Source organism: Polypterus senegalus, chromosome 8 (genome assembly GCF_016835505.1).
Source record: "Polypterus senegalus isolate Bchr_013 chromosome 8, ASM1683550v1, whole genome shotgun sequence".
NCBI lineage: Eukaryota > Metazoa > Chordata > Cladistia > Polypteriformes > Polypteridae > Polypterus > Polypterus senegalus.
This window is the reverse complement of record NC_053161.1, coordinates 162,962,862-162,983,191: the sequence shown is the minus strand read 5'-3', so window position 1 is coordinate 162,983,191 and position 20,330 is coordinate 162,962,862. Positions and strand designations below refer to the sequence as shown.

General features: G+C 38.8%; 4 protein-coding genes across 4 annotated transcripts; 2 read left to right on the top strand and 2 right to left on the bottom strand.

Annotated features, from left to right (window-relative positions):
• The first annotated feature begins 1,352 nt into the window (after positions 1-1,352).
• On the top strand, positions 1,353-1,788 carry LOC120533349 (histone H2B 5-like). Its single transcript, XM_039760204.1, has one exon. It carries the CDS (start codon positions 1,367-1,369, stop codon positions 1,742-1,744), a length of 378 nt encoding a protein of 125 aa, XP_039616138.1. The 5' UTR covers positions 1,353-1,366; the 3' UTR covers positions 1,745-1,788.
• A 747-nt stretch (positions 1,789-2,535) lies between these two features.
• On the bottom strand, positions 2,536-2,936 carry LOC120533366 (histone H4). Its single transcript, XM_039760220.1, has one exon. It carries the CDS (start codon positions 2,916-2,918, stop codon positions 2,607-2,609), a length of 312 nt encoding a protein of 103 aa, XP_039616154.1. The 5' UTR covers positions 2,919-2,936; the 3' UTR covers positions 2,536-2,606.
• Positions 2,937-18,183: 15,247 nt separating this feature from the next.
• Positions 18,184-18,641, top strand: LOC120533348 (histone H2B 5-like). Its single transcript, XM_039760203.1, has one exon. The coding sequence runs from the start codon at positions 18,224-18,226 to the stop codon at positions 18,599-18,601; it is 378 nt and encodes a 125-aa protein (XP_039616137.1). The 5' UTR covers positions 18,184-18,223; the 3' UTR covers positions 18,602-18,641.
• Positions 18,642-19,557: 916 nt separating this feature from the next.
• Positions 19,558-19,968, bottom strand: LOC120533357 (histone H4). The gene has a single exon (XM_039760211.1). It carries the CDS (start codon positions 19,928-19,930, stop codon positions 19,619-19,621), a length of 312 nt encoding a protein of 103 aa, XP_039616145.1. The 5' UTR covers positions 19,931-19,968; the 3' UTR covers positions 19,558-19,618.
• Positions 19,969-20,330: the final 362 nt, after the last annotated feature.

Below are 20,330 nucleotides of genomic sequence, written 5' to 3'. Positions count from 1 at the left end.
AACAGGGCTGTCAAACCAACTCACATGATATCAAGCAAAACAGTAATGTTGCCACGTACATAAAATGCTCATTGTTTTCTTTTCTGGCTAGATGTCTGACACCGTTTTCCCCCGGGTCAATGAGTTAATGTCTGGTTTTATTTCTTGTGCTGTAGCATCCCACAAAACAGCGCGGAGGTGGTCATCGGTGATGTGTGACCTGTGCTTGTTTTTGTTCAGATTCATTATTGAAAACATCTGTTCACAAAGATAGGTTGACTGGGGTGCTGGCTGATCACACTGCATACACATGCGAAGACGGGCAGATTGGTCAGGTGCCTTGAAGGTAGAAGTTTGCTTCACCTTCACCCAATTAGAAAGCAGGAGAGTAAAGATTGTGTGTTTCAGATTGATTTTTAATAAAAGCACTACTTCATTTTTATTTCACCTACCCCTTGATCAGCAACTAACAAACCTTTTATCGTAAACCAGCCACTGCATAAATACCTGTATCTATAGAGAGAGAGAGAGAATAAAAAAGGGCATCTTTAATTTTTTCACATAACATGAGTATTGCTATTATTATTATTAAACCCTTCTTCTTTCTTTGCTGTAACTAGTCTGACGTTTGGACACTGTTTTGGTAACATGGTTTCTCGTTAAAAATCGTCGTATGCAAATTAAAACGGTTGGTATTTTTGAAGATGAAGAGACGGTAAATAATCTGTAAAACGAACCTGCAATATATCTCCTGCATTTACTCCAATGTGAATCGAGAACTATTTTCGTGATCTTTCATGAAGATCTCGAAATGAATCCGGTTACACGCTACAAACTTTCGCCTTTTTAAAAGCACAAAAAGAATTGGCAAAGTAGGGTACATCTAAATTTAGTGTGACTGAATGACTGGAATCCTATTCTCCCAAGAAGGACCGACCTATAGCCGTTGTTTCTCTTTCATCCTTGTGAAATTAACTTCCTGCCATCATGTGTAAGGAATTTCTTTGGTCTCTTTAAATTGGCTGATATTCTAACTGGTATCATGTGTTATATCCGCCACATACATACATACATACATACGTTAACCGTTTAAACGCTGGTGGGAAAAACAAATTGTGTAAAAAATATAAAACAAAGAAACATTAAGAACTTCCTTCCTGTATACTTTTGAAAACAGAAAACCCAATGAAAATACTGCGCGCTAGAATTTCTTTTTTGCCCTTCTGAACACAACAGCAGTTTCAGTTTGGGGAGGTGGCGAGTCAGTTAGTCGCTCGTCATTGGTGCCTGAGTCTAACACTGCAGCGCATCTGATTTGCATGCCAGGCCATAAAGCAGGACACCGCGGAAACGCTGCATTCGAATTTCGTCGCTGAAATCTGTAGCAATGCCTGAACCAAAAGCTGCACCGGCTGCTAAGAAGGGCTCCAAGAAAACCGTTTCTAAGAACCAGGCAAAGGGTGGGAAGAAACGCAGAAAGTCCAGGAAAGAAAGCTATTCTATCTATGTGTACAAGGTGATGAAGCAAGTACACCCCGATACTGGCATTTCTTCAAAGGCAATGGGCATCATGAACTCGTTTGTGAACGACATCTTTGAGCGCATCGCCGGTGAGGCTTCTCGCCTAGCGCATTACAACAAGCGCTCGACCATTTCGTCAAGGGAGATCCAGACTGCTGTGAGACTGTTGCTACCGGGAGAGCTTGCTAAGCACGCTGTGTCCGAGGGCACGAAGGCAGTCACAAAGTACACCAGCTCCAAATAAACAGACTTTTCTATCAAAAACCAACGGCTCTTTTCAGAGCCACCTATCTTCTCTACAAAAGAGCTTAGTTCACTAGATCCACCGTACCTTCCTAAAATAAATTGACATTTCTGTACGTATTAAGTTCTAATTTTCTTGCGTAAAGGCGTTAGCCTAATGACTACTTTTCTCAACGATTGTAGATAAAATGACTGGCTCAAGGACAGTAGGGGTGGATTTGTACTTAAGCATTGCTCCGCAAAAGTTACTTTTCATTGCAGGGATCCCAGTGAATAGATGGCTCTGCCATCCAGTCCTGTCTGCTACCTTGTTTAACAGGGAAAGCTATTTACAGTTATCGCTTAAGTTCGCTTACCTCAACACTTGGGGCACATTCTACAAACATGCCGGGAAACCAAAACAAGCGCCGAATGTGGGCTATCCGGTGAATAAAGCCTGCCAGCCTGATCACAACTCAATTTCAATTCATTCTCGTTTTGTATGATTTTTTTATTCAAAAGCGATTTGGAAGAATTGCTTCCGGAAAAAAACCTAAAGCGCCAAAAAAAGTGGGCGGCTCTGAAAAGCGGTTTAGTATTTGGCACATTTTTCATAGCGATCGCTCAAGAAACGCCCTTCAGTACATAATACAATTCTGCCAGCAAAACCAACTCCATTTCCACTCTTCCTTTTGCATACCCTTTCAAACACTTCTCTGGAAAAGCCACTTGGCTGCATTCAATTTAAAGCGGTTTAGAATTGCTTAAGGGTAGAAAACGTAAACATAAAAGCTCTCTAAATAGAAAATGTGGGTGGCTCTGAAAAGAGCCTTTGGGGTGTTTTTTGTTTTTTTTTTGTAGTTGGACACCGCACCGACCGTTATCTAACCTCCAAAGCCATACAGTGTACGGCCCTGTCTCTTCAAAGCATACACTACGTCCATGGCAGTCACAGTCTTCCTCTTGGCGTGTTCAGTGTAAGTCACAGCGTCACGGATAACATTCTCCAAGAAAACTTTGAGCACTCCGCGAGTTTCTTCATAGATCAAGCCAGAAATCCTCTTCACACCACCGCGACGAGCTAGACGACGAATAGCAGGCTTTGTAATACCTTGGATGTTATCTCTCAACACTTTACGATGACGTTTCGCGCCACCCTTACCGAGTCCTTTTCCTCCTTTGCCACGTCCAGACATCTTTATCTCAGTTTGTTTCGACAACTGTAAACCCTAAGTAAAGATTTCATTCCTAGATATGACCACAACGACGACCTACTAGAGCACAGCATAGGCAATGTCTGCGCGGGCTTTAGGAAGTCGCGCCTTCATTTCGTTGTTTAGCTTCAAATCGTGAGTCCGACAAACAAAGTGATGAATGCACCAACGGGAGTTCAGGAAGGCATTACATTTCACATAGGTTGTTTTTCTAACCTTATCTCTTGTCTTTGTTAACCATTTATTATGCACCTGAGAGGTAACTGGCATTTTACAGCACTTTGGGGGAAAACAGTGCATTCGTTTAGTCTAAAGCGTCTGGGCAACAAAAGCTTCTGTAACATGAGCAGAAAGTGTGCTCATTATTTCCATATGAAAATGGATTGTAGTTATTCATTCATATTCCTAACATGCGTATTAAGAAAGTTTTCTGTGTGCAAGTTCTTTCGGAATACAATCAAATCTTTCTGAGATTAGAGTTATTCATGAAAATATGTACATCGAGTATGATTTCTTTTTTTCTCACTTTCCATTGTTATGACATCTTTCTTTCATAATTACAAGGTATACATCATCCCATTGTTTGGCTATTATTTGTTAAAAATTAGCATTTTGTGAGATTTTTACAACAGAATATGATGGTGAAATCTGCTAAAGTGTCACATAATGCGTCTGGTGTGAAGCTTGTTGCTCTCTTTTTACACCCCCACCTCCACATATAACAATGGTACAAATCAATAGAGCAGAAACATGAAGTCCCACATTTTCACATCATTAACCAAACAAGAGAAAAGATCTGTAAATGTGCGTGGCATTAACCCCCCATTTACCCTATTTGTTCAAATACCAGGAAATGTTTTGTAAAATAATCAGAATACCGATATAAAAGATAATTGCACAAGGCCACCTTGTTCCTTCTTTACACCCACCCGAAATTAATCTGCGCAGTCAAGGAGCTTATCCTCTTATTCACCTCTGATATTTTATTTGAGCTCATACCACCAGCTCTTCTTTCTTTATTTTTGTCTTCCTCCTGCCACTAAGGTTCTGCTTCTACTCTTCTCCTTGTAAAGGTTAATGTTTAAATCCTTTTACCAGGGTTACTCTAAGATCAAGCCATGGACTCAGATCAGGGGTTGGGGACAGGAACCTCCTAGATTCCACTAAATGCTGGATTATAGTTTGTTTCCCCTTGAGCCTTGCACAATCATTCTTCTAATGGGTCACTAATGCAGCCTCCAAGCCACTTTTGTTTGAAAAGATAACATACTCAGTTCATTGCATGATAAGGATTTTCTTCTTTATCAGATGGCTTGAAAGACTGACATTGTCATCCTGTCAGGTATCTTCTGCCTCACCCTTCATGAGGCAATGTGGTGCTTGTTTCTGTAACCATTGACCAACTTTGATTGTCCATGGATTGATTTGGAAAAAGTTTTTTTTTTTTTACACAACTAATGGAATATTTCTATTGTTTGACTCAATGAATTCCTGTATTTGCCTCATACTTGGATATTTATGTATTTATCTTGCAATAACGTTTTGTTATACAAATATTTGTAAGTTTCCTTAAAGTGTCCTGATTAGCATTTCTGTTAAGAATGTTTGCCTCAGTGTTATTTACATACAATTTGTAATAATTTCCTGTTTGATGTTATTATATTAGTGTAGTAGCAGTTCATTTTACTAAATTAATATAACGTTTTAAGTTTGTTGATACTGTTTATTGGTAAACTTTATTAATTTAACCTTAATACTTTTGACAAGTTAGTAACTAGATTTATTTCAGAATAATACTGACATCTAGTGAAATTTTTGTGTAAAGTTACTAAATTCTTTTTCCCATTCTTCTTATTCTTTTTCTTCTTCTTTGTCTTTCCCACGTCTATGCGGGGTCGATGTTTATAGATGTCCACATGATTTTTACAGCTAGATGCCTTTCCTGATGCCAACCCTCCCCATTTGTCCTTTCTTTATTATAAACTGCACAAATACATATATACCAGGTGGTTCATCGTGTTGGTGTGACAATGTGCTATCAGCACATGCTCCTAACCTCTCCCCTTTTTATACTATCCAATAAATTAGCCATCAATTCCTTCAGAGCTGCTGTGTGGAATAGTCTGAATCCTATGCCAGTGTTCTGACCGACATTATAGAGTTGACACTGCGTGTCCTGAACTCCTCATAGATATATAGCCGTCCTTTGCTACAATAGGATGCAAGGCACAAACACTGGTGGCACCTAGGATGGCAGCCACAGTAGTTTGGTACTCTGTGTTTGTCTGTCTTTTTCTGTTAAATTTTAGTGTAGAATTCGTTGTCACCATGCAAAGTCATATAACATATACAGTACATGAGAAGAGCTTCTGAAAATAGGTCGCAGTGTGCTTCCTAATGTGACTCCAGATATTATAAAAACATCCGTGGATCTTACAACTTTGTTGATCACAGGTGTTTATGCAGCTAAACAGGGAGCCCGACAGCAGAGGACCAGAGGTAGAAGAGCTTGTGTTCTGGTTCAATTCAGGAAGCATGGACTACTGCAGCCATTGCCTGGAATATGTCTATCTAACATGCACTTATTGGCAAACAAAATGAACAAATTGCAGCTGCTAATACATACTTAAATGGAATTTTTCTTTTTTTATCTGCTCTGTTCTTTACTTTTTTTTCTTTATTAATTTTATTGCAATCCATACAAAGCAATTACATTTTTACAAAAAGAAAAATTGAGTTAAGAACAGATCGATCCCCACCCCTGAGAGAGAGAGCAAGCCAAACGGTGTGAAATTTAAGGCTTGTAAACATACCTAAATTAATAAATTCTCTGTGCTTTATGAGCTTATTTTAAAATATTACTGATTAGATCCTGCCATGTTTTGAAAAAAGTCTGCACAGATCCTCTAACTGAGTATTTGATTTTTTCCAATTTCAAATAGTATAACACATTGGTTTCCCACTGACTTAAAAGAGGAGAGTTTGGGTCCTTCCAGTTTATCAGAATAAGTCTGCGTGCCAAAAGTTTAGTGAATGCAATCACAATTTGTTTGTCTTTCTCCACTTTAAACCCCACTGGAAGAACCCCAAACACAGCTGTTAATGGGTTAGGAGGGATTGTGAGTCCAAGACTGTCTGAAAGGTAATTAAAAATTTTTGTCCAGAATAATGTTAATTTGGTGCAGGCCCAGAACATGTGACCCAGTGAGGCTGGGACTTGGTTGCAGCGTTCGCAGGTTGGATCATGCCCTGGAAACATTTTGGAGAGTTTTAGTCGAGACAGATGTGCTCGATATATAATTTTGAGTTGTATAATTGTATGCTTTGCGCACATGGAGTTTGAGTGAATTCTCTGCATTGATACTTTCCAGTCCTTTTCTGATATATTAATAGAGAGATCTTTTTCCCAGTGTCCTCTTGGATCTTTGAAAGGGAGGGATTGTTAAATGATTTTATATATGGACCCTGTGATTATCAGAGGTGACTGTGTGCAGAGGGTGCAGACCTATAAATATCTGGGAGTGCACTGGATGACAAATTGGACTGGACTGCCAATACTGATGCTCTATGTAAGAAAGCTCAGAGCAGACTATACTTTCTGAGAAAGTTGGCATCCTTCAACATCTGCAGTAAGATGCTGCAGATGTTCTACCAGACGGTTGTGGCGAGTGCCCTCTTCTACGCGGTGGTGTGCTGGGGTGGCAGCATAAAGATGAAAGACGCCTCACGCCTGGACAAACTTGTTAAGAAGGCAGGCTCCATTGTAGGATTAAAGTTGGACAGTTTAACATCTGTGGCAGAGCGACGGGCACTAAGCAAACTCCTGTCAATCATGAAGAATCCACTGCATCCACTTAACAGGATCATCTCCAGGCAGAGGAGTAGCTTCAGTGACAGACTTTTGTCACTGTTCTGTTCCACTGACAGACTGAGGAGATCGTTCCTCCCCCACACTATGCGACTCTTCAATTCCACCCGGGGGAGTAAATGCGAACATTAATTTTATTTTAATTCTTTTCATTTTTATTACTATTTAATTTAATATTGTTTCTTTGTATCAGTATACTGCTGCTGGATTATGTGAATTTCCCCTTGGGATTAATAAAGTATCTATCTATCTATCTATCTATCTATCTATCTATCTATCTATCTATCTATCTATCTATCTATCTATCTATCTATCTATCTATCTATCTATATTGTAGAGATGGAGTCTAAATCCTTGAGATTGAGCAATATTTTTTCCAGCATGGATGAGGATGCAAGATGAGGAAAATCTGGAAGGTTCTGTTTAACAAGTTCCTGATTTGAACATTGTGAAAGAAATGTGTAGCTGGAATGTTAAATTTGGAATGTAATTGTTCATAGGATGCAAAGACGTTGTCTATATAAAGATCTCTAAGCACGTTAATTACAATTTTTTTCCAGATATTAAAAACTGCATATGTTTGCAAAGGTTGAAAAAGGTGGTTCTCTTGCAGAGGTGCAACAGATAGAAGCTTCTCCGTCTTAAAATGCTTTCTACATTGGTTCCAGATTCTAAGTGAGTGGAGCACAATTGGGTTATTAGTATATTGCCAATAACGTGTGTTTATTGGAGCACAGAGCAAGGAAAACAAAGAAGTACTGCAGGATTTTACTTCTATTGCGGTCCAAGCCTGTGTATGTTCTTCTATTTGTGTCCAGGTTCTTATCGCCTGTATATTTGCTGCCCAGTAATAAAACTGGAAGTTAGGTAGAGTCATGCCGCCTTCTGCCTTTTGTCTTTGTAGGGTTGCTCTTTTGATGAGTGGATGTTTTGAATTCCAAATAAATTAGGTTATTGTTGAATCTAATTGCCTAAAGAATGATTTATTAATGTATATTGGAATGTTTTGAAATTAAAAAAGGAGCTTAGGAAGAATATTCATCTTAACAGTGTTAATTCTTCCAGCTAGTGTGAGATGAAGGGTTGACCATCTATGCAAGTATTGTTTATTTTTTTCCATGCAGACGGTGAAATTTTGTTGATATAGAGCTTTATGTTTACTTGTGATGTTTATCCCTAGGTATTTAAACTGTTCTGCAATGATAAAAGGTAGGGTATCTAATCTAATATTATATGCTTGAGAATTCACTGGAAAGAGTACACTTTTATTCAGATTAATTCTGAGACCAGAGATCTTTTGAAATTCTGTGAGTGCTGCTAAGAATTTTCTGGGTCCGATATATACAGTACAGCTCTGTTTTTTACTTAAATTGGGCTGAATGATTCTATTCCGGACTCAGCGTTGGAATTACATGCTGTACAGAGTGGAATGCGTTACCGAACTTTGTAACAAAACAAAGCCTGTAGTAGTGTGTTTCTACATCAATCAAGGTTGGTGAAATGATGAGACTTTTTTTTTGTTTCCTAATTCAAATTTTATTTCATATCTCATTAAAAGTAGTTATGAAGTTAAAATTTCGTCAGTGTTTCTCTTTCAGCTCCCTTTCCTTCTCCCGAGTACAGTCCCTCGGAGGTATTTCCAAGGTATGCCGATTGCATTATAATACTCTCTCTTTACAAGTTACAATAAAACAACTTTATAAGGCTTTCTTTCCTTGATGAAATGATGAGACATTTCTTTTTAAATCATGCTCTCCTCATCTAAAACTGCATATTATAAACTGTAATCCATTTTATTTACCATACAGGTTCTCTTCGGTGATTCTATCTGGTGTTGACATTTGTCCTCTTGCTAACACTTACAAAGTACAGCGACAACTCACTGATTTAATCACTGAGATTGAAAAATACAATCAGGACTCACAAATCATTATTTTTGGTGATTTTAACCTGATCAGTTTTAACCCACTCCTTCCTAAATATCAACAGCAAATAAATCTCCCTTCCAGAGATAGATATATTCTAGATCACTGCTATGCAGCTAGTAAGGTTGCTTATCATACCTTCTCCCATGCCACCCTTGGTAATTGTGACCATTCTATGATTCACCTTTCTGTTTACAAATAGAATCTGAAAACTGTAAAGCCAGTCAATAGAACTGTTCAAAGTGGATCAGCAAGGCAATAGAGGAGCTTCAGAAAAACTGCCAACTCCAACATACATGAATACACTGATTCTGCAACTTCATATATTAGTTTTTGTGAAGATGTTTTCATTCTGAAGAAAAAACAATTGTGAAGTTTAGCAATGATAAGCCTTCATTCACCCCAGAGCTCAGACGACTGCGCCAGGACAAAGAGTGTGCTTTCAGATGTGGCAATCATTAGGAATACAGGAAAGCCAAGTATATCTTGGAGAGAAGGATCAAAGCTGCAAAAAGGAAATACTCAGATAAGCTGCCGGAACATTTGTGTCCAAATGGAAGTGCATCTGTCATGAAATGGGAATCCTGAAAGAACAGGTACCAAAAACAATTCCAAGGTTGCACACTAGAGGGTGGAAATACCATCAAAATAGCCTGACTAGAACCAAACAGTGGTGAAATAAATCTGAATAAAACTAAAAGGTTTATTTTCACAAAAGGCTGTTCAAATCCAAAAGCTCTGAAGAGCACAAGGAGATGCCTGAATGGCAAGGCGATGCACAGTAAATAAAGTCCCAATCCAGAATCTAAAAATCATGGTCCAAAACAGAGCAGAGGTGAAAAACTATCAATAAGCACAGTATCAAAAACAGAATCCTGTGAAGCTTTGTCACAATCAAGGCAACAAGGTTGAAATATCAGAAAACTCAAAGCAAGGCAATAGAACATAAACTCACCCAAAACACTCTCCACTTCCAGCGTACTCAATGAAACACCAAGAACTATAGGAGGCCTTCCCTTAAGAAGGGTGGAGGGCCATTCCTGGTGGTGATGTGCAGGTGGCCCCATCTTTTGTGGGACCACCCACAAAGCACAAGGGACATAACAAAGGTCATTCCCCTTTTCTAAACTACAAATAGAAAACGTGCATAACAAATAAAATAAACATAAATGCAAATAACTGACATAAAATTGAAAAAAAGACCCAAAATATAGATTTCAACTCCAGCAAGGGGGAAAATGCTGGCTGAAACATGACAGCATCTGTTTGGAGAGGCCTAAAACAGGTCACTAATTACTAGGAACAGTTCTGCTGATACCAGTCTGGCTAATCACTTAAATCAGTTTTACAGCTGCTTTGAAAGACAATGGGACATAAATCTACCTGATGGACACACTGTTACTACTCTGCACTCCTGTTCTCCTCAGTTTTCTCCACCTGTCATCACTGCAAATAGTAAAATGTTAAAAAAGCTGTGGGCCCAGACCTTATTTTCCCTTCATTTCTCAGGCACTGTGCAGACCAGTTGTCTACAGTATTTGAAGACATTGTCCACCAATCACTGCATCTGTGCACTGTCCCTGCCTACTTCAAGACCTCCACCATCATTCTAGTAGCAAACAAATCAAAGATGACAGGCCTGAATGACTAGAGACCAGTAGCTTTAACCTTTGTTGTAATGTAGACCTCTGAATGCCTTATTCTATATTATCTCAAGAATGCTACAAAAGCCTTACTAGACCCATTTCAGTTTGCATACAGAGCCAACCGGTCCTGTGGATGATGCAGTGAGTTTAGGTCTGAGCTTTATTTACCATCACCTTGATAAGTCAGTGAAATATATGTGAGGTTCTTTTTTGTGGACTTTATCTCCGCTTTAAATATAATCATCCCAGAACTCATAGATAAGAATCTCACCCAGTTCAGCCTGACCAGTTCAATCTGCCATTGGATCATAGACTTTCTTACAGATAGGAAACAGTATGTGCATTTGGGCACACACGTCTGACCCATTAACCCTTAGTACTGGTGCACCACAGGGATGAGTCTTTTCCCCTTTACTCTTTTCAATTTATACAAATGAATGTATTTCTGCTGATTTGTCTGTTAAACCTCTTAAATTTGTAAATGACATCACACTAATTGGCCTGATATACAGACAAAAGGTGGAAAATATGACATTATGGTGCAACCATAATAATTTGGTCCTTAACATTAAAATAACTCAGGAAATGATAATAGATTTCAGGAAAAAGACACCTGCTCACCTTTCACTTGTCATAAATGGCTCAGCCGTTGGGGTGGCAGAAACATTTAAGTTTCTGGGCACTATGCTGTCACAAAAACTTAAGTGGGAACATAACACCACCTGCATTATTAAGAAATCCCATCAGAGAATGATCGTTTTGCATCAGCTGAGGAAATTCAATCTTCCTCAAGTAGTATTGGTCCAATTTTACGCAGCCATAATCAAGTCCATCCTGACACCATCTATAACTGTCTGGTTTGGTGCTGCCTCTGTTCAGGCTATAAGGCCAATCGGCAGAATATCATCAAAGCCTGTGAAAAGATCATTGGCTATAAACTACCAAACACAAAATTATTATATGAGTCCAGGGTAAGGGAGAGGGCCACAACAATCATTGCTGACATGACTAACCCTTGACATCACCTGTTCCAAAGACTTCCCTCCAGCAAACATCTTTGTGCAGTGAAACCTAAAACAATAAGTCACCTAAACAGTTTTTTTCCACATGCAGTTGTTCTTAATAATCAAATCTGACCTTCTACTCAGTATCTATGTACTATATGCCTGCACGCTGGACTGCCTGGACATTTTATTCCTACTATCTCTTTATGTTTTTATTTTGCCCTTGTATGCTGCACAATTGAGGGATAGGATACTCACTCGACTTAGGACCCCCACTTAGGACACTGACTCTGGCTGCTTTGATCGCAACAGCATGTTGATTAAACACACAGATGTATCAGGAAGGCTTGCTTTGCACCATCAAAAAGGGAACAAAGAACAGCAGATATTCAGTCTTCAGCATTCTTTATTAAATGATCATGCTGCATTCAAATAACAAGTTAAACAGTGGAGTAAAAGGCATCTGGCCATTTTATCCTTTCAGATATGAGTATAAACCTGCAACAGTTGTGTCCTAGCCATGAACAACGATAATTTTTATATTTCTTCTTTTAATATAACATTGAATTGCAAAAACTGAACTGAAACATCCATATGCCTGCTGCATCCACTTCTGCTGATTGCAAATTTAAATGGTTCTGCCTTTCTTACAATCACATTGTATTATTTTATATTTTATCTTCTTAAATTTCTGTTTTCTATTCTGTGTTGTCCCCATATGTTGCACCAGCTCTAGACAAATTCCCAGTACACATTAGTGTACTAGGCCAAGAAAGTGAATTCTAATTCTGATTCTGATTCTGATTTACTATTTGTTTAGTGTCTTTCTGATTTAAGTCTTTATAAGCCAATCAGTCTCTTAACTTAGTCATACTGACTGAAGTAGAGAGTTCACTCAATGCTCTTTAACAAATCTTTGTTTATTTACAACAAACTGCACAGAGCGACTTCAGGACATTTATTTAAAATAAAACTATGACAACATCCATGCCACATACATGAACTGTAGCTCCACAGTAGTAAGAGTTTTAGACCATAGTGCACCCACTTTAGTACTGTAAGTGCAAATCTGTATGTCATTTTGAGAAAGCAGTAGCTTTTTTTTCACGATTGTAGGATTTTAAATCATTCATAGAGACATTAATTGTATGTAATTGTGACCTAAAGTAATAATTTGTACATAATAAGTTGACATATAATCTAATATTTTCTTGCCATTCTCTTCACCATTGGTGTTAGAACTGAGTATTTTACAGTTACTTTGAAGATCTCATATGTGAAAGGTGGAAAGTGAATCATTTAACTTGAGATTGTGAAACAGTGTTCATACCATTAAAGAAACGAATGAATGAGTGAAAAAATTAATGAATTGATTGAGTAACTATGTAAGCATGAAGCAACGTGACACTGAAGCAGCCATATATATATATATATGGCTTGCAAATATATAAAAAAACCTGAAATTTCTCATTCACATCCTTAATTCCGTGCTTCAGGCGTAAGTCTATACAAACTTTACACTACTGGATATGGCCAGATTATCCCATGCTGAAAGGTGAACCATCACCCCAGTCTGAGGGCGAGTGCACTCTAGAGAAGGTTTCTTCATGGACCTCTCTGTATTTGGATATGTTCATCCTTTCATGAATTCTGTGTCCATGCTGCTGAGAATCGGCCCCATAGCTTGATGCTGCCACTGCCATGCTTCACCATAAGGATGAAATCAGGCAAGTGATGAGCAGTGACTGAACTTTGTTAGACACAGGGCTTGGAGTTCTGTCCAAAGAGATTAATTCTGGTACATTCAGACTTTTTCAGAATCTTTTTCTTCATGTTTCTTTAAATATTGTTATGCAAACTTCAAGTAGTCTAACATATGTGCCTGACTGATGGAGTGCTGCTTAGATGCTCATCCTTCAGATAGGTTAACCCTACTCAGCAGTAAACCTTTAAAGCTTGGTTAGAGTGACCTTTTGTCCTTTGTTACCTCCCAAACCAAGGCCTTTCTTTTCCTGAATGGCCAACTCAAAAAGAATTGTGGTGGGTCCATATTTCTTCCTTTTCATAAACTTTGAGTTCATAGTCCTTGTGGTAAAAATCAAAGCTTTAGAAATGGTTTTATACCATTATCATTGTCCTCATCTATGCTTCACAATGTGCTCTGTGATTTGTGAGACCTTATATAGCCACCTTATATAGTCCACTTAAATATGTATGTGCCTTTCTAAACTATGTCCAATCAACTTAGTTTGCTACTGATGGATTCCAGTAAAGAGCTAGACACATCTCAGGGATCTGGATTGATTATTGGAATAAGATTCCTGTTTGATTTTTAATACATTTTCACACAATTCTGAACGTTTTTACAACATACACACATGAATATGCATGTGTTATAACTGATTACAAACACACATTTATGGAAAGATAAAGAGCATAACTTCCTTCACAAACAATAAGAAAAAAACTTACAGGTATTAGTCTGCCATCATCACTTAACGGTTGACAAATTATTATTTTTTTTAACTCCAACTTAAACCTGTTTCAAAATCAAGAATTCAATGTAAAATGTTCCTATTGGAATAGATTAGTGACTCTGAAAAGAGCCAATGACATTTAGAAACGAATCACCCCAGCAGCTTACTTGCTCATGATGGGTTTCTTGGTCTTCTTAGGTAAGAGCAAGGTTTGAATGTTAGGCAATACGCCACCCTGAATGATGGTCATTCCACCTAGCAGCTTATTGAGCTCTTCATCGTTACATACTGCCAGCTACAGGTGACAAGAAATGATTCTGGTCAACTTGTTGTCGCAGGCTGCATTACCGGCCAACTCAAGAATTTCAGTGGTCAGGCACTCGAGCACAGCAACCAAGCAGATGGGAGCACCAGTGCCCAGACGTTCGGTGTAAACACGACCAACAGGGAACTGTAAACCAGCTTGAGAAGAATGAGTCTTAACATTGGCACGCAGCTTACCACCAGTCTTTCCTCTTCTGCATCTTCAGACATATACAATAGTTTCCTGCAGTAGAATGCTTTAATTTAGCTTTCATAAAGGCTTCCTATGGGACTACCTTTCAGAACTAACTGACTGCTGACTTACATGTTTTACTGCATCACTCATCCAGCAACGAGTACACGGCCGGGCACTTGACTGTCAAGGATCAAGTACGAAATATAGCTGAAAACAACAGAAAGTGCCTTTGGATGGTTTTAATTGCACACATTTATATATTTAGAAGCTGAAGGAGATTATAAGAGAGTAAATATTTTAATTGTACACATCAAATTATTATTTATTCTTATTTTGTATTATTATTATGATTATAGTCCTCTTCCTTGATTTCTTTGTGCTGACTAGTTTGATGTTAGAACACTGTTTGGGCAAACATGCTTGCTCTTTAAAAGTCATTGTTGTTTAAGTCACTATACTGTACAGAGTGAAAGATTTGATTGTAAAAGATGAAGATCTGGTATATGTAACAGCTGTCTAAAGGTTTAATTATTTGTAGCTTTACCAAATCCTGATAACATTCATTATGTTATATGTTTTTCTGTCATGTTCCTGTTATATTTCCCTACCCTGTTTATTGTGTTAATGTTACATCATCAGTGAACCTCTCCCAGTGTCTGTTGTGTTACTCTGAGAGGAGGAGGAATAGCAAAGCTTGAATAGTCAATTTTTAATGTTCTCTGTTTTAACATTACAGTTCAGCCTGTTAATAAAAATACTAAAAATAAATAAATAAATAAATAAACACATAAATAAATAAATAAATAAATAAAGGAATCCGTTACAGTTGCAATACTCCTATGTGGCAGTTTGTACGGCATGTTACAAATCACAATGCAGAAGCTTTAAGGGTTAACTAGACCCAAGGCCAGGGTGCAGCTGTAAGGCACATGCGATGGAGACTGGTTACATTGGTGCCACAACTCTTTTCATCAGATCAATGACAGATTGTTTGCCGTGGGGTGCTTTGCCTTAAGCCCAAAGTTCACTCACACCATCTGATTGGACTCCAGAATGTAATTCCACTTGTCACTCAATAAAGACACAGCTCCTTGAATCAGTTGCACTTGCACACCCAGACTTCAGTGAACCATTCATTTTTTTTCTGTAGATACATGGGCCTGGTGCTGTCCTTTCCCAGGTTATTCCTGGTGAAGAGAAGGATAGACCATTTGCTTTTGCAAATGAGACCTTAAGTGCAGTACAAAGAGAGTATCCAGCATAGAGTCTAGAATTCATGGCTTTAAAATGAAAAATTCAGTCATTGGTTGTAGGGTCACAACTTTATGGTATGGACTGCTAATATTCCACTTACTTGTCTGCTAACTAAGCCCAAACTTGATGCATGTGAGCAGCACTGGATGTCTAAGCTGATATCTTTTACTTTTGACCTTAAACGTATACGTGGTAGACAAAATGTCATTGCAGATGCATTAAGTTGAGACCCCTTTACAAAATCAAATAGCTACTGACTTTTAAAAGAACCATACTGTCAATTATTACGTGAAGTTGAGAAAATGGCAGAAAGAACAGTGCAGGATATGTTGAGATTGACTTGTCCAACTAATTGGAAAGACCAGTTCACATCCTCTGCTGGACACTCAAGTTAAGTTTTTTTTTTAATGAAGAGGGATTCAGGCTTTGTGTCAGTTCTCACACACTTGGGAAACAGGTGCAGAGTTTAGAGCATTTAGTCTAGTGCCACATGTCCATCAATTTCCACTGGACAGGAGATTTTTTCATGCATTTACACAGTAACAGATTCAACTTGCACAACAAAATGACCCTGTCATTTCCAAGGTGCTACCTTTTGTGATCTGCAAGAGATGACCTTCATGAAGGGAAATACATGATGTGAATATAAAGGTCCTTGGGTTGTTGAAACAATGGGATAGGTTAGCACTTAGAAATTGCATTTTGTACAGTGTGATTAAACACCCTGTGCAAGGTAAGAAAAAAGTTCAGTATGATCTTCCTTATTCTTTGATGGACAAAGCACAATCTGACACCAAGAAATTGCAGTTTGACGTCCTGCGAGAGTCACTTTAACGTCACGCGAGACAAGGCAGTGAGACAACATTTTAAACAAGTTAATGGACATCTAACCAAGAAGTTGTTGGAAAGCTCTTAAAACAACGACAAGCGACAAGCAGAGCATGCAGCTTGCCAGCAGCAACAAGCCAGCATATTATCCGACTGCAACTCCTTAACGTGCGTTCAGCCCTCCATTCACAATGTGAGCAGCGTTGTACGTTCTGCAAGAAAGAACTTTAACCACGTCCGGGGCCGTAAATAAAGGACAAGTATTGTTTTTACAAAAGTTTTAAAGTAAAAATGAAAATTATGCATATGTAACAATTCCCATAAAAATAACAATCTCTTCAAATTGTATATCCGGTAAACCAAACCCGGGGATGGGTGAGTGAAGCGAGCAGGGGGCAGAATCCCCTAGTGTGTGTGTGTATATATATACAGTAGATAGATATATATATATATATATATATATATATATATATATACACACACCGTATAGTATATTTCTGATACATTGTGTATTTTGGCAAAGTGCTATGTGCTGTATTAGGCGTCACATTATTCAAGGGGATATGAAGCCTGATCAACTTCATGTACCACTTAACCATTTTTTTTTTTGTTTAGGGTAACTTTCAAATTGAAAGAGATAACTAAGTTGTCATTCATACTTGTGCCAGAAAAGCAGACCATCTTGTTTTGCGTCTAATCGGAAAGATAGTTGGTTATCAGGATGTTGGTAAATTTTGGAAGGGGTGGGTGAATATAACAGGTATCTAAAATACTAAGTTTAATTAGCTAGAGCTTCACCAAATTCTGGTAAAATCCATTATGTTGTATATTTTCCTGTTATATTTCTCTTCTCCGTTTATTATTTTAATGTTATATCATCAGTGTGAGCCTCTCCCAGTCTTCTATTTTTCTACTGTGAGAGAAGGAAGAACTGCAGAGCTTAAACGATCATTTTTCTGTGTTCTCTGTTTTAATATTTCAGCTCAGCCTGTCAATAAAAACATAAAAAATAAAGAAATCAATTGCGGTTGCATTACTCCTTCGTATCGGTTTATACGGAAAGCTACAAATCACAACGCAGAAGCTTAAAGGGTTACATATACACCGATCGGAGAAACGAACCTGCGTTATTCTGCATTACTTCCTTGTAGTCCAAGGGAACATTTTCGTGATCTCTCGAAATTAATTGGGTTACATACGCCTACAGTAAGCTAATGCCATTTTAATATACAGTAGGGACTGATACATTAATCTGCATATAACGTTAATAGACAAGTAAAATTTTTACATTCTTAAAAATAAATGTTGTTCTAAATGGCTGAAGTCCTCTTCTCATACAGAGGACCGAGCTATTACCCCTTTATCCTTATGAATTTAATTTCTTGCCATTGTTTATTTGTCTAACGATTTCTTTGAATGGGCTGATATGCTAACTGGTATCATGTATATTGTATCCGCCATATACATACGTTAACTGTTTTAATGCTAATGAAAAATACGAATTGTGTAAAAAAAAAAAAAGAAAGAAAGAAAGAAACATGAATAGCTTCCTTCCTGTACAGTTTTGAAAACAGAAGGCCCAATGAAAATACTGCGCGCGCGATTTTTTTATCGCCCTTCTGAACGCAACAGCAGTTCAGTTTGGGGGAAGGGGCGTGGAGTCATTTAGTCGCTCGTCATTGGTGCCCGAGTCTAACACTGCAGCGCATCTGATTTGCATGACAGGCCATAAAGCAGGAAACCGCGGAAACGCTGCATTCGAATTTCGTCGCTGAAATCTGTAGCAATGCCTGAACCAAAAGCTGCACCAGCTCCTAAGAAGGGTTCCAAGAAAACCGTTTCTAAGAACCAGGCAAAGGGTGGGAAGAAACGCAGAAAGTCCAGGAAAGAAAGCTATTCCATCTACGTGTACAAGGTGATGAAGCAAGTACACCCCGATACTGGCATTTCTTCAAAGGCAATGGGCATCATGAACTCGTTTGTGAACGACATATTTGAGCGCATCGCCGGTGAGGCTTCTCGCCTAGCGCATTACAACAAGCGCTCGACCATTTCGTCAAGGGAGATCCAGACTGCTGTGAGACTGTTGCTACCGGGAGAGCTTGCTAAGCACGCTGTGTCCGAGGGCACTAAGGCAGTCACAAAGTACACCAGCTCCAAATAGACTTTTCTATCAAAAACCAACGGCTCTTTTCAGAGCCACCTATCTTCTCTACGAAAGAGCTTAGTTCGCTAGATCCACCGTACTTTCCTGAATAAACTGACATTACTGGGCATGTCAAGTTCTAGTTGCCTTGCGTAAAGGTGTTAGCCTAATGACTACTTTTCTCAAATGTTTTAAATGAAGTGGCTCAACAGCTAAACTGACTGGCTCTGGGACAGTAGGGGAAGTTTGTACAGTAAGTACTCCTGCAAAACGGTTACTTTTCATTGCCGGGTCACCAGTGAATGCATAGCTTTGCCATCCAGGTCACATCTACCTTGTTTGAGAGAAAGCTATTCAACATCGCTTAAATTCGCGTACCTCAACACTTGTATCCTACACAAACATTTGGTACATTCTCCGAAAAAGCGCCGAAGGTATGGGCTATCCAGTGAATACATAAAACCTGCCAGCCCGATCACAACTCCCTTTCGATTCATTCTCGTTTTGTATACCCTTTGAAAGATTTCTCTGGCAAAACCACTTGGCTGCTTTCAATTTAAATGTTGGAGAGAAAACGTAAACAAGCGCCGAATATGTGGGCTATCCAGTGGATACTTAAGTTGTGATCGGGCTGGCAGGCTTTAATTTCGATTCATTGTTTTATATACCCTTTGGACGAATTGATTCAGGAAAAAACCTGAACAAAGCTAAGAAAATGTGCCAAATACTACAAAAAAAGGTTTTTTTCAGAGCTCACCTTCATATCGATCGCTCCAGAAACGCCCAAATCAAGGGACCAAGAATATAGGCTCCTCCGTACATGACGCAGTTCTGCCAGCAAAATCATAACTTTTCTACTTTTACGTTTGCATACCCTTGCAAAGCTACTTGACTGCTTTCAATTTAAAGCGGTTTAGAACAATTGCCTAGGGGGAGAAAACGTAAACATAAAAGCTCTCTCAATAGAAACTGTGGGTGGCTCTGAAAAGAGCCTTTGGTTTTTTTTATATACTTGGACATAGCATCGACTGGCATCTAACCTCCAAAGCCATACAGCGTACGGCCTTGTCTCTTCAAAGCATACACTACGTCCATGGCAGTCACGGTCTTCCTCTTGGCGTGCTCAGTGTAAGTCACAGCGTCACGGATAACATTTTCCAAGAAAACTTTGAGCACTCCGCGAGTTTCTTCATAGATCAAGCCAGAAATTCTCTTCACACCACCACGACGAGCCAAACGGCGAATAGCAGGCTTTGTAATACCTTGGATGTTATCTCTCAGCACTTTACGATGACGCTTCGCGCCACCCTTGCCGAGTCCTTTTCCTCCTTTGCCACGTCCAGACATCCTTAAGCAATGCTTCTTAGATAATTATAAATGCTAAATGCGAATTTCATTCGTTGATATGAACACAACGACGACCTGCTAGAGCACAGCAGAGGGAATGTCTGCGCGGGCTTTAGGAAATCGCGTCTTCAGTTCGTTGTTTAGCTTCAGACCGACAAACAAAGCGCGAATGCACCAGCGGGAGTTCAGAAAGGCGTCACTTACTTTTCACATAGGTTGTTTTTTTAACCTTATTTCTTGTTAATCATTGTACACTTGAGAGGTAACTGCCATTTTACAACTCTTTGGGGAAACAGTGCATTCGTTTCGTCCAAAGCGTCTGGGCAAAAAAAGCTTCTGTAACATGAGCAGAAAGTGTACTCATTATTTCCATATGAAAATGGATTGTAGTTATTCATTA